Source organism: Diadema setosum, chromosome 20, assembly GCF_964275005.1.
Source record: "Diadema setosum chromosome 20, eeDiaSeto1, whole genome shotgun sequence".
NCBI classification, from domain to species: domain Eukaryota; kingdom Metazoa; phylum Echinodermata; class Echinoidea; order Diadematoida; family Diadematidae; genus Diadema; species Diadema setosum.
In genome coordinates this window covers 23,521,637-23,535,391 of record NC_092704.1, presented here as the reverse complement: position 1 = coordinate 23,535,391, position 13,755 = coordinate 23,521,637, and the positions used below count along the sequence as shown (strand labels likewise).

At 36.2% G+C, this 13,755-nt stretch overlaps 1 protein-coding gene across 1 annotated transcript; it reads left to right on the top strand.

The window, feature by feature from the left end:
• The first annotated feature begins 685 nt into the window (after positions 1-685).
• LOC140243832 (probable serine carboxypeptidase CPVL) lies at positions 686-13,155 on the top strand. Its single transcript, XM_072323502.1, has 13 exons — positions 686-959; positions 1,698-1,754; positions 2,375-2,436; positions 2,992-3,106; positions 3,692-3,750; positions 4,798-4,877; positions 5,306-5,372; positions 6,662-6,784; positions 7,257-7,388; positions 8,245-8,343; positions 8,865-9,038; positions 10,739-10,921; positions 13,054-13,155. Exons 1-13 carry the CDS (start codon positions 686-688, stop codon positions 13,153-13,155), a joined length of 1,527 nt encoding a protein of 508 aa, XP_072179603.1.
• Positions 13,156-13,755: the final 600 nt, after the last annotated feature.

The following is a 13,755-nucleotide window of genomic DNA, read 5'->3' as shown; positions in this document are numbered from 1 at the left end:
CGGAGCAATCACTGACCACTTGCTGACCAATATTGCCCAATCCAGTAAAAACAGTATCGTTCTGCAGGTAAGTAATTTTGTTATAATGGACCATCCATGGTGCAGTATTTCCCTAATGCAGTGCAGGGCGCCGGGCGCCCGACTGCTGTGACAACACTAGATTTAAACTTAAAGCTTTTTTTCCAGTCTCGGGAAAAGGTAAACAAAAGAGAATATTATGCAGTGAAACAAAGGTTTTATAATTCTAAAGTCAACTACAAATCTACAATCTTGTCAACATCTCACTTCTGCCGTCCATCTCTCCAGCCCGCTATATAGGCAGACATATTCCACAAACTCAAATAGCTTAATAGACATCGCTAGATCCAATAATACTTAATTCCTGAAGCTACAATTGACCCCCACAAATCCCTCAGCCAGTGTCGCCATTGCAGTATTCACCCCAGTTTAGCTTTGTACAAGCACAGCTGCTGCAGGGATTATCCATTCAAGGTTCAAGGCAACTAGATCTCTAGATCATTGCTGAGATTGTTTCTTTATTGTTATGCAAGAAGCACTGAGGTAATTAGAAAGTGTACTTCTTTTTTTTTTCTCTTTCTCAACAGCAAGCCAATCCTTGTACCTGTGGTAGTTTAATAACGGGTAATGTAGACCTGAAGAGCTTTTAGCTTGAACCGTAAGATTCATGATTTCATGTGGTTTGGGTTTCTTGTCATTTTTCTCCTTTTACAACAAGTTTGTATGCCTTGTCACTATGGCGACCCCTCAAAATCAGATGAGCATTCTCTGCCTTGCTGTGCTGCTGGCCGTCATGAGCACAGCGCCCTCTGTGGCAGGCATCAGTGCCTTGAGAAAGATGTTTCATCCCAACCCTCCAGCATATGCCAAGCGAACAGGCGTGGACCCTGGGGAACCACTCTTTCTGACACCCTACATTGAGTCTGGCCAGATTGAGAAAGGTAAATAATATTGACCAATCCAAATCATCTTAAAAGCATTATTTACCATTTGCAGATGAAACAAAAACCCAGCATTAGTGCTTTGAAATAGTTCTAAAATGTGAGTTAGGGATAGAAACAACCACTGTAAAAATTTGAATCGGTAAAATTGATGTTAAGTATTGTTAAATATACAAAATGCGAAACAATAGTTATGATAAGAATGTTTCCAGACTAAACCGTCTACAGTTACAGATTATTGAGAAAAATACAGATATCTCCCTATATTTCAGGCATTATCGCAAAAATTTTATATGATAGGATGTTTTGTGGTACAACAGACTTACACGTGTGCATTAAATGTCATATCTTGAATTTTTTTTAACTCACTGTTCCCAAAGGTAAACAGGGACTTTAACTGTATTTCTTGACAGTCAGAACCATAAAATTGTCATAGACAGGGATGTTGCAGAATAACATTACAATAACATAACAATAAAATTGTTCCCTAAATATCAGTTGGGTACAACAGACTCAGGACAGGTGGAACCAGATGTGAAATTACCAAATATCAAGCTGTATTCATTTTCTTTGAACAAAATTAAGTCTTTATCATTCATCCTTTTCCCATGTGTAAAAATCATACTCGTACACAAGAAAATATAACAAGAATGCGTAGTGAAGTTTTTGGAGGTTTAGTTATACATGTATTTATGTACATATGATACATATATTCATTTTTCTTTTGACACTTTGCAGGACAAAACCTGAGTCGGGTTGGAACTCTGGTTGGAACGGACATAGAGAGCTACTCAGGTGAGGTTCAGAGGCTTCCATATTAAAGGGGAAATTTTTCCAAATATACATGTGGATTGACTAACTGCGGCAATATTAGTTGGATACATCTGTGAATATTGAGGAAAATGGGACAATCTGATCAAAGGTTATGAATTTTTCTTAAAGTTTCGGTGCTGTCGTTGCTGGATGAGAAGATTACAACAGTTCACGACATCACTGCAGAACAACCATATGCAGAAAATATAAAGAATATTTCACAAAATTTCATTTTTCTAGCATTAAGAGGACTTGATGCACCTCTTTCAGATCACAGGGGGAATGGTATTACCATTAATATATCAGCAACAAGTCAAAGGAATGATTACTTTTCACAAAAAATGAAATTCTGTGGAATTCTCTTGATAATTTCTTTACATCATTGTTCTTTATTAATGTCACAAACTGTTATAGTCTCCTCATCCAGCAAGGGCTACACTGAAACTTCAAAAATGCTTGATTTTTATTAAAATGCTTTATCTCGCAGGTTTGCTGTCAGATGGATATATACAATGGTATTTTGTTATTCACTAGCCATGTAATATGACCCCAAATCAGATGCTTAACACGTATCTGCCCTGATAATTTTTTTTTTCTTCCAGGTTTCTTGACTGTAAATGCAACATACAACAGTTCCATGTTTTTCTGGTTCTTTCCTGCCCAGGTATATTTCAGCTTTTAGTCTTAGAATAACAAAAGAAAACAACAACAATAACAACAACACAAGATCCTCTGCAAAATTCAGTGATTGTCTTAGCTCCAGTTAAGCAAACACCATAATTAACAATTTCTTTATTCATATACATATTTTTTTTTTCACAGTGTGCCTAGGTCGATGAGTTCAATTAAAATATCCTTCCGTTCTTCATCCAGACAGGCTATTACTAATACAGCTGTACTATTTCTATTTTCATTACATTCCTGTTGAACTTAAATTGTCACATATATTCAAGTGAATATATTATTATATGAATATATTTATCTATACAAACTGGAATAAGACTCTGTTACTACTGGATGAAAGTTTGGAAGAATTAGGAAAAAAATACTTCTTACCTGATTATGGTAATAATGGTTTGATACAAGACTCTGATACCACTTTACTGCAACAGATTTGAATATCCATTTACCTCTGTAAGCTGTAATGAATTTTATTGATGCAAAAATGCATTATTTTTTGTGTCATGTGATATATCTCATTCCTCTCCTCTCTGTTTAGACCGCACCATCCTCAGCCCCAGTGTTGCTATGGTTACAGGGTGGTCTTGGAGGATCATCTCTGTTTGGACTCTTTGCTGAAAATGGTCCGTTCCTGGTTACCAAGGACCTGAAATGTAAGACTGATGAGAAACACTCTTTTCAATATCTTTATGTGTATTTTGTTACTATTGCAAAGTGTACATTTCTTTTCCATTATATAATCATCTGTACATACATGTTTATTTTGTATTATATTTTTTAATGACTTATATATTTTTTTCAAATTGCTCAAAAAAATGAGTTGACAAATACATACTTTGTATTATATTTTATGAAAATTAATTGAATTGATTAACGAAAAAAAAAATCCTGTAGTATCATTTTCGCTGCTGAAATACTTTGCCTTCTGAGGGGAAAAATTTCATGATGCGGATATTTTTACACTTTACTGTATTAGCAAGGAAATAACAATGTACATGTATGTATATTTTGTGAAGATCCTGAAGTATGCACAAAGACACAGTACTCTCAGTTATGAAATTATGAATGAGTCAATGTCACTAAAATCTGTGTGGGTGTGTGCTGTAGTTTTCTGTCCACCTATGTGTGTAGTTTTATGAAATAGATGAGTTTATGAGTGCAGATATTTGCCTTTTCACCAAATTTGTGTAAAATCTGTGTTTATTTTTTTTTTTATTTGTATTGGTTCTTTACTGCAGTGCAGCCAAGAAAGTGGGCATGGACCAATAAGTACTCCATGCTGTATATCGACAACCCAGTGAGTATCATGAATCATTTTAAGGAGGACATGTGCACGAAATTGGCATAAAGCGTATCTATCCATCATATTCCATAGATAACAGTGCATCACCAAAAAAGTTGCATGAAGTAATATCCATGTGTTTTGCACCAGCTATATTAAATTTTTTTCCATTTTTGTGAACAATTGTTCTGTAATGATAATCTAAAATTTGGGAGCATAAGATGAAGTCAAATGATGTTTGTAAAGTTTTTGTAAACCCATATTTCTTCAATCTGATATTGTTTTTTCTTCATTTTTCCTGTCATGAGGCGCATTGGATGTGTACATGAAAACATGACAAGACCTTTAAAAACTGTCTGGTATAACACTAGTAGTTGGAATACAATATTAGGAGTAGAACTCACTTTAATGCGAGTGCCAAGCTAAGTAATATCTTCATAACATTAATTAAGGAATTTGAAATTCTGCTTTACTGAATGTGTTTTTTTTTTATGCACAAAGGAGATTTTGAATCAATGTGCTCTAATGAATATATCCTCTGCTTCAATAAATGTGTCTTTTTTGATTTCTTTTTTTTTTTTGGGGGGGGGGGCGGTGGCAAAAGCATCTACCCTTGAGTTTGGATTTTCTATCACCTGTTTTTAGCTTGATCAGTGCTTACGAGTTTGAGGTCATATTCAAGCTGAGAATCACCAGGCAACTCATGGTGTCCATCTTCATGCTATGAAAATGTTCAATATATGATCGTGGATGCTTCTCATTCTATGGACATTATACTCCTCCCTTTTATCATACAATTTTGTCAACCTTATCTTGTCAGATAGACTAGATACTGGAATGTTGTGATTGTTTTGTGTGTGAAATTTTGCCAATTTGCAGAGTGTTTTTTTTTAATGTCTGATTAGGAAAATATTTTTCTTCGCTCACATCAGTGCAGGCCAAGTCATCAATGAAGAAGACATGCTCTCGTATTTACTAAATATAGATATAATTGTGTGAGGGTTTCTCCATTAATGTTGCCAATTTGATGATTACATCTGTAAATCTTTTTTTCTTGATCAGGTTGGGACTGGGTTTAGCTTCACTGAAAGCGATGATGGCTATGCAAACAATGAAGAGGATGTAGCAAGAGATTTATACAGGTAAGACATCATACAGTCAAACATGTGGCTGACTAGCAAAGGAGATTTGGTATGTAATGAGATGCAGTGAAGTTTTGTGCTTGTAATCATATTCAAGTACATATTTTCTCCCTGTTCTCATATGATGAGATTCAGGTGCTGAAAGCCAAATTTTTCTCACAGCCTTTCATCTCATTAATTCATCCCCCCCCCAGTAATAAAAAACTTTTGAAGCAAGCAGGACATTGGTAATTGTTCATGTTATCATCTTATCCTGATTGTATATCATACAGATTTATTATTTTGTTACTTCTAGATGTCGTCAAAATATGGCATGATATTACTGTAGTATTGTTGCTCTAGATTATGGTATCATGTAAACATTAATCTTATGAATCTCTCCCTGTCTTAAACTTCTTCTTTTTCTTGTCTTCTATCTCCTTTTCCAGTGCCTTGACCCAGTTCTTCCAGCTCTTTCCTAAATATCAGAAGAATGAATTCTATGCCACAGGGGAGGTAAGATTCTGAAGTTTCTTTAAAATTGTTTGGATTGACTCATTTTGCTCAGTTGATGCATAGTTTTATTTTTGTTTGTTATTTCTGAGCGTAAAATAGTTCCTACTCCTGTGAGACAGTTTTTTTTAACTGAAAGTAATAAGACAAAAGAAACATGTTAGTATATATCAAATCTAACCTGGGGTCATACAGGGCACTGTGAGAGAAGTGCCATATTCATGTGACAGTGTGTCCAAGTTTATATGTTTGGTTAGCATGAGAGTCATAGATTCCATCCATTTTTTAAGAGATATCATCTTCTTGGTACTGCTCAAGTATCATGAAGAGGTTGTGAAGAAGGTTCAGTAATTCCTATAAATATAAGATGCAAGAAGTTGAAACATACATTGTAAAAAAGTAAAAACAAAGTGCTGTATAGAAAATGTCATTGTCATTTGATATAGGTTACTGTTTAATTTGTTGTCTAGATATTAGGGCGCTTTAGGTTTTCTCGATGTGGACGTTCAGAGGAAAAAAAAAACTGTTCTGTGCATGCGCAGAATTGCACATCAAAATCGATCTCGAGTTGTCCGAGTTTTCATGGTCAGTTATGGGCCGTTTTCATAGTGTCTGCTCAAATTCACGACGCAGAGAGCTACTTGATGCACTGATCATATGGGGGCATCATTGTATTTTTTATAGGTTACCTCTTTGTGTAATCCTAAGCTACTTCCCAACATGATGCAGGGAGAGAGAAGAACACAATTGTCATCTAGACGTCTACGTTGCAAATCTAAAGCCTGGTATTGTTACTTCCCACATATTTTAGCATAGAATAATCATTTAACATAAACAATGAGTTAATGTTCTGTAATAATAATGATATTCTTACATGAAAGTCATCATTCTTTTCTTGATTAATGTGATGCTGGGCCCCGTTTTATCTGATTTTGTTCAAATTTTCACTAAATTATTGTTCTTGTGCATATAGCCATAACTACCGGTGAATCAAATACAGCTGGCTCATATTATCATGAAGTCTTCAAGACCGGCAGTTGCTTTTTTAATTATTATTATTATTTCTGAACAATTAAAGTATAAAAGGATATCTAGATGATAATTTTGGGCCTTGAAGTTAAATTCGTTATATTAGAAATTTTATAATAACTGTGTCTGTTATAACTTGAGTACACTGTAGTAAGTGCTCTTACATCTTTGCAAAATTTTAGTTGTGTGGGCCATGTTTGGTTGTTTGTTTGCTTGTTTGTTTGAGTATTTTTCAAAGTCCAGTTTGGTGTCTTGTATTGAAGTCCTATGCAGGGAAGTATGTGCCGGCCATCTGCTACAAGATTCACATGGAGAACCCAACAGCCAAAGTCCACATCAACCTGCAAGGGATGGCCATAGGGGACGGTCTGGTCGATCCATACTCGGTGAGACATTGCTAACTATAAACTTGATTGTTGAGAGTGTTTGGTGCACCATGCTTGGTTCTCCTGAATAGTGAGAACCCCTGGGACTGAGTCAACCTGATTGAAACATCAGTCACTCAGAGTATTCCCTCAGTTCCATGTAGATATCATCCAAGAAAGAACGAGATAAACGCCTTTTCATAATGTGCCAAGAAGTATCCATGATCTGTGGTTTCACCATCCAAGAACTATTGAACATTCAGACAAGCTCTGTTGACTTCTCAAACGAAGGAAGAGCGATGAAAGGTGATGTAAATGACGATTGGGAGGTGCTTGTAGTTGTCATGGTGATAGGACTTTTTATGACTTTGAAACTTTGATTAGGGGGAAAAGTTCAAATTATGTGGTCAGCAGCTGCATTTTGTCTTTTGCAGTAACGGTAAAAGTAGTGATGGTTGTCATGGAGACCATGTCATGTATTATTCTCTTGCAGATGTTAACTGAGTACGGAGATCTCATGCTCCAAACATGCCAGATTGACAAGAAGGAGAAAAAGGTTGTTGACCTTTACACCACCAAGGGAGCCATGTACATAGCTCAGAAACAGTGGATAAAAGCTTTCCAGGTACACCATATCTTGTGTCCAATGATTGGCTTCCTATGAGCCAATACCTGCCACGTATCATTGCTTTCAATCTCATTCAAGCAAACCTAGTGCAAGTTGAAAACTCAACCTAAGGGCTTTCTACAAGTGCCTGGATCATTCTCTTTTGTGCAGAAGACAATTATAAAACCCAACTCTTGCAGAAGTTATTTTCCATGCAGACCAGATAATTATCTCAATTATGTATGGATAGAACAAACATGAAGTTCACTGTATTCATATTTTTTTACTGTATGTACCAATCTATATTGATATGATAATCTTATAATATAATTATTCTGTATTGATAAAATTATATTTTTCTATTTTATTGCCTTGAGTTTGTTTGCAGACATAGGACTCAAGTGAAATTTTGATAGGCTCTATTCCAGAGCAGACAGTAAGTTCAACATTTTGTTGAACATAATTAATCAAATGATTTTTTTTTATTTCTTCCAGCAAGCCATAGTCTTTGAAAATAATAAGTTTATTCGAACATGTTCCATATTTTTTTTCCTTTGTCAAATTGATTGTGATGAGCACATCATGCATCAATTTTTGCTGGGTCAGGCAAGCCTTTAGGTAGCTCTAGAGTTGAGTTAATGGTTACAGTGAATTAGAAAATATGGAAACATGGTAAAGTACAATGTAAATCATAATGAATTAAATTGTGAAAATACATAACAAAAATAATGGGAAGTAATTTCCTTTATCTTGTAAAATATTGGAAGTTATATGATCTTGTATGATAATGTTTTCAACATGCAGACAAGATCGTAAGTTTCTTTGTACTATGTTTGAAATGCAACCTATGCCGGTCTCTTTTTTTTATTTCCAGCAATTTGATGAGCTGCTGAATGGAGACCTGTGGCCATACCCAACTTTCTACTACAATGCCACTGGATCAGATAACTACTACAATTACATGACATCAACTGTAAGAATGCATTTACTTTTGCTTGGTTGGTAATTCCAGGGAAAGCCCCTTTTAGATTCTGTGAAATGAGTACATATAGAAAGTTATTAATCAGTAATTACCCACAGATTTGTAAGATTTGTAAGATTTTATTGACTCTATCGACCCCCTCTTGGCGTATGAGAGTACAAACATATTTACAATATATGAATACAAAAATGTAAGTGATAATGTACATGTACATGTGAAAATAACAGATATAAATAAACATGTTTACAATACAAGGCGTAAAGGACTTCTAAATGAAGGAAATGTGTATGTATGCCTATCTGTCTATGCTCTTCACATGTTTTGTAGTCATACATGTATCTCATTATTTTGGCAAGTTAATACTTTTAATGTTGACTACTTAACCTATCATTAAAACTTCATTCACTTTTTGACAGGATGGGGGATTCAATGTGCAGTGAACTTTGAAAATTATTTGTGACAAATTGAAAATGATTCTTTGTTCTTCTTTAATCATAATCATCACGAAACAGCAACTTGTGGACACCAATTACTACAACGATTATGTTGCTCTGCCAGAGGTTCGTCGCGCCATTCATGTTGGCAACCTAACATACAACGACGGAGCCGCAGTCGAAAACCACCTGAGGGCGGACATCTGCCAGTCGGTTATCGACTGGGTGGTGGTGCTGGCCAACAACTACCGGGTAAGGAGAAGCTGTTGGTGCTGGTGGGGAGGGGGCACAGAGGAGAGGGGGAATATGAGGACCAAAAAAGAAGGTGATGCCCTGGTAAGGAGCATCAGTTGTTGGTGGAGGTGGAGGGGAGAGGAGGAGGAGGAGAGAATGAGGACCAAAGATGAAGATGATGCCTGGGTAATGATGACCAAAGATGAATATAATGCCCTGGTAAGGATCATCAACTGGTGGAGGCAGAAGGGAGAGAGGAGAAGAGAGAATGAGGACCAGAGATGAAGATGATGCCCTGGTAAGGATCATCAGTTGGTGATGGTGGAGGACAGAGAGGAGAAGAGGGAATGAGGACCAAAGATTAGGATGATGCCCTGGTAAGGATTACCAGTTGGTGGAGGTTAAGGTGAGAGGGGAGAAGAGAGAATGAGGACCAAACTGACTTTCTCTCTTCATCAATACATTTGGTGTATATTTCGTCTCTCCCTCTCTTCTTCACTACATTGTGTATATTATCATATCTCCCCCTTCTTCACTTCCTTGTGTATATTTCGCCTCTCCCTGTCTGCTTCACTACAGTGTGTATATTTCATCTCTCCCTTTCTTCTTCACTACATTGAGTGGTATATTTCATCTCTCTCCCTCTTTCTCAGTACATTGTGTATATTCATCTGTCCTTCTCTTCTTCACTACATTGTGTATATTTCATCTCTCCCTCTCTTCTTCACTACATTGTGTATACATCATCTCTCCCTCTCTTCTTCACTACATTGTGTGTATTTCATCTCCCCCTCTCTTCTTCACTACATTGTGTATATTTCATATCTCCCTCTCTTCTTCACTACACTTATTATTTCATCTCTCCCTCTCTTCTTCACTACATTGTGTATATTTCATCTCTCCCTCTCTTCTTCACTACATTGTGTATATTTCATTTCTCCCTCTCTTCCTTATGACATTGTGTATACTTCATCTCTCCTTTTCTTCCTCACAACATTGTGTGTACATCATCTCTCCCTCTCTTCTTCACTACATTGTGTATATTTCATATCTCCCTCTCTTCTTCACTACATTGTGTATATTTCATCTCTCCCTCTCTTCCTCATGACATTGTGTATACTTCATCTCTCCCTGTCTTCCTCACAACCTTGCGTGTATTTCATCTCTCCCTCTCTTCTTCACTACATTGTGTGTATTTCATATCTTCCTCTTCTTCAGTACATTGTGTGTATTTCATCTCTCCCTCTCTTCTTCACCTCGTTGTGTATATTTCATCTCTCTCTCTTGTCTTCACTACATTGTGTATATTTCATATCTCCCTCTCTCTCCCTTCTCTCTATTGTCATCATATATATATATATATATTTTTTTTCAATATACTTTTCTCCCATCTAGTCATTACTGAGATTGTTTCTATCTCTCTTTCTCCTCTCTTTCTCCAGTCATCTCTGTGGTAACAGGTATCTATCTGGCTCTTTGCTCCTGGATTCATTTCCCCCCTTTTCTCTCTTTCACCTCACTTTCATTTCAGTTTGTTTTTCTTTTATTCAAATAGTGCAAAATTCGTACAAAGTAGCAATCATTTATGAGGAGGCAAAAAAGGCATATTCGAATAATAGAATGTGGTACATTGAATAAATACCAACAACCATATATAGAAAAACATGTTTCATTCCTCTCTGTCTTTATCTCTGCTTTGTCCACCTCATCCCGCACAGTGCATGTTCTACAGTGGTCAGCTGGACATCATAGTCGGTGCTACACTGACCGAGAACTTTCTCCATGTCCTGCAGTGGGACGGTCAGAGAGAGTACCTCAATGCCAACAAGACAATCTGGAAGGTGAACCCAAGTGACACGGAAGTCGCAGGCTATGTCAGGAATGTTAGGGGTCTCTATCAGGTGAGATTGAGAGAAACTTTTTCTATTTTGATGTGACACACTTGATTAAAGGCATAATCTACCATTTGCAGATGAAAGAAAAACCCAGCATTAGTGCTGCAGAATTGTTCTAAAATGTGAGTTAGGGATAGAAACATTGGTTGTTACAACCAATGTAAAATTTGAACTAGTGTAATCAATGTTAAGTATTGTTAAATATTCAAAATGTGAACAACAGTTATTATAAGAATGTTTCCAGACTAAACTGTCTACAGTTAAGGTTTAACCCTATTCTAACTGGGCTATTTGAGACCAAGTTTTTACTGAGGGGGGGTCAATTTGACCCCCCCCCCTTCAGATCTCGGCCGCCGATCACACGATCGCCGCGAAATTTTGCCTGAAGATAGAGCTGGATGTCAACTACAAGATTACATGGTCATACAATAGAAAAATATTGCCTTTCTATTTTTAATAAATTAATTATGCAAATTTGTGCATGAAATCATATTTTCACCTATAACTCCATTAAAAAGACTGGAGGATTGCTAAATTTTTGTGTCAGAATTCCTCAAGACACATCAAACAATTTTTGTGTAAAAAAATAGCACAATCAAAATCAATTTCTTTTGTTTTCTATTGTTTTGTTAATTTCTTATGTATTTTATTGTTTTTTCGACCTTTTGTTTTCTATTGTTTTTTTTGCCAAAATTTGTTGCAGGCACTTTTTCAGGCTTATCTACACTAGAATTGATTAATTTCAATGGTTAAAAGTTGAAATAATCTTATTTATATCAATTTAACCAAAAAACATAATTTGCATTGGATTTGCACACGATATCATGAATTTGAGCTGTTTTTGGGTTGACATGCATATGCAAAACATTACGTAACTTCAAAACGGTGTACCCGGACGTCGCAAATTTGGTCTCAAAATATGCGGGAGACTTCAATGAAAAAAGTCGTGAAACGACGTGGCAAAATCTTTGCGCGTTGCGAAATCGTGGCGCGAAACGCCGAGGGGGGGGGGGTCAATTTGACCCCCCCCCCCCGTTAGAATAGGGTTAATGAGAAAAAATAGTGATACCTCTTTATATTATAGGCTCTATTGCAAAAATTTAGTACACTTGTAGGATGTTTTGTGATAAAACTGACCTACACACGTGCATCAAAAGTGATATCTTGAGCATTAAAAAAAAAAAATCACTGCTCCCAAAGGTTAACAGGACCTTTAAAATGAGGTCAGATATTGTAGAACAGATAATGCATAATATGCCAATGATTACAAACTAATGTCACATATCACAAAATGTTTGCGCTAGCCAGACTTCTTCATTTATGTCCTACATTTCTTTCTAAGGATTATCATTATCATAATTTGATTTTTCCTATTGTCATCATTATCATGATTTGATTTTTCTTATTGTCATCATTATCATCATTTCTATTAATGTTATCATTTTCATAGTTATCAAAGTCATCATTATTATCATTCATCATTATCGTTATTATTAATGAAAGCAAATCTGGATCCCGTTTCATAAAACTTGTCATAAGTGACAAGTTGTCATAGATGTGACAAGCTACTGAAATCTTTGCATCTGATTGGCTGAGAGCAAATTTGTCATAGAAATGGGGCAGTTGTCACTGATGACAAGTTTTATGAAACGGGCCCCAGAAGGGTTGGCATACAGCAACAACAACCTTTAACCCATTGATAACTAAATGGCCCGAAATCGCCTGTCTTTTTACCCTCTAAAATGCCCAAAACTGCCTGTCTGCTTTTTTATAGTTTTATGCCATAACATTTTTATTGCTTTCTTATAGAATGTGTAAATACGTAATTTGAAAGAGGTCAAAGGTCAACAAAAGTATGTCAGAATTACTTCTGTGACACACCATTCTCTTAGAGTCTTAATACACTTTCAAATAAACATAACTTATAATTGGCAAGAATAAACATGCAGTGAGCTTTTTTATATAATTCAGAAAGTTGTCGAAATGAGAGTAATATTGCTGTACCCTCTAAGAAATAATAGGCCATTATGTGCGGAATCTTCAGTTGCGTAAGGATTAAATGAATGTTAAGTCATGGATGGATTAACAGGTGTAAACACACTTTCTTTCTCTTTCTCTCTCTCTCTCTCATTCTGCAGGTGGTGGTAAGAGGAGGTGGTCACTTACTCCCCTATGACCAACCAGAGAGGAGCTTTGACATGATTGACAGGTTCATGACCAAGAGACCATTCAGCAATTGATAATCCCATGAAGTACAGATGTCCGGGTACAGTTCATGGAGTTTTTACAGGGAGACATTACCCTTCTCACCATTCTCCTGTGATACCTGTTTAATTTTCAGGACAATCTGATATGTCACAGTCTTTCTCTGATGAAATATAAATTAAAGAACTTCTTTTTTGTTGGAAAACATTGTAAGGTCTGTGGGCTTAGCCCCCCCCCCCCCCTTACTCTGTGCCTTTCTAGGTTAAATCATGAGTAGTTGAGTGTATAACAGTATTTGAGGTTCCATGGCATTTGCTCCTGCGACGATTGCTCCCATGAAATATCTGCACGCCAAGCTAAACCTAAAACCCCTACCCACAAACATAACCCTAACCCTAATCCTAACCTTCACATCAAACGAAACCTAAAGCCCTATCACAACCCTAACCCTAAGCCTAAGTCCTTGGAGAGAATAAGACCAGAGCAATTGTCGCAGGAGCTAAATGTCTTGTCACCAGTATTTAGTAATGCTGATCTCTGGCAAATTTTAAGATGCATATCATATTCAAGTTTTACCAAAAAAATTGTAGATGTATATGTATATATCTTTTAAGAAAGATTGAGAAATTTTCTTT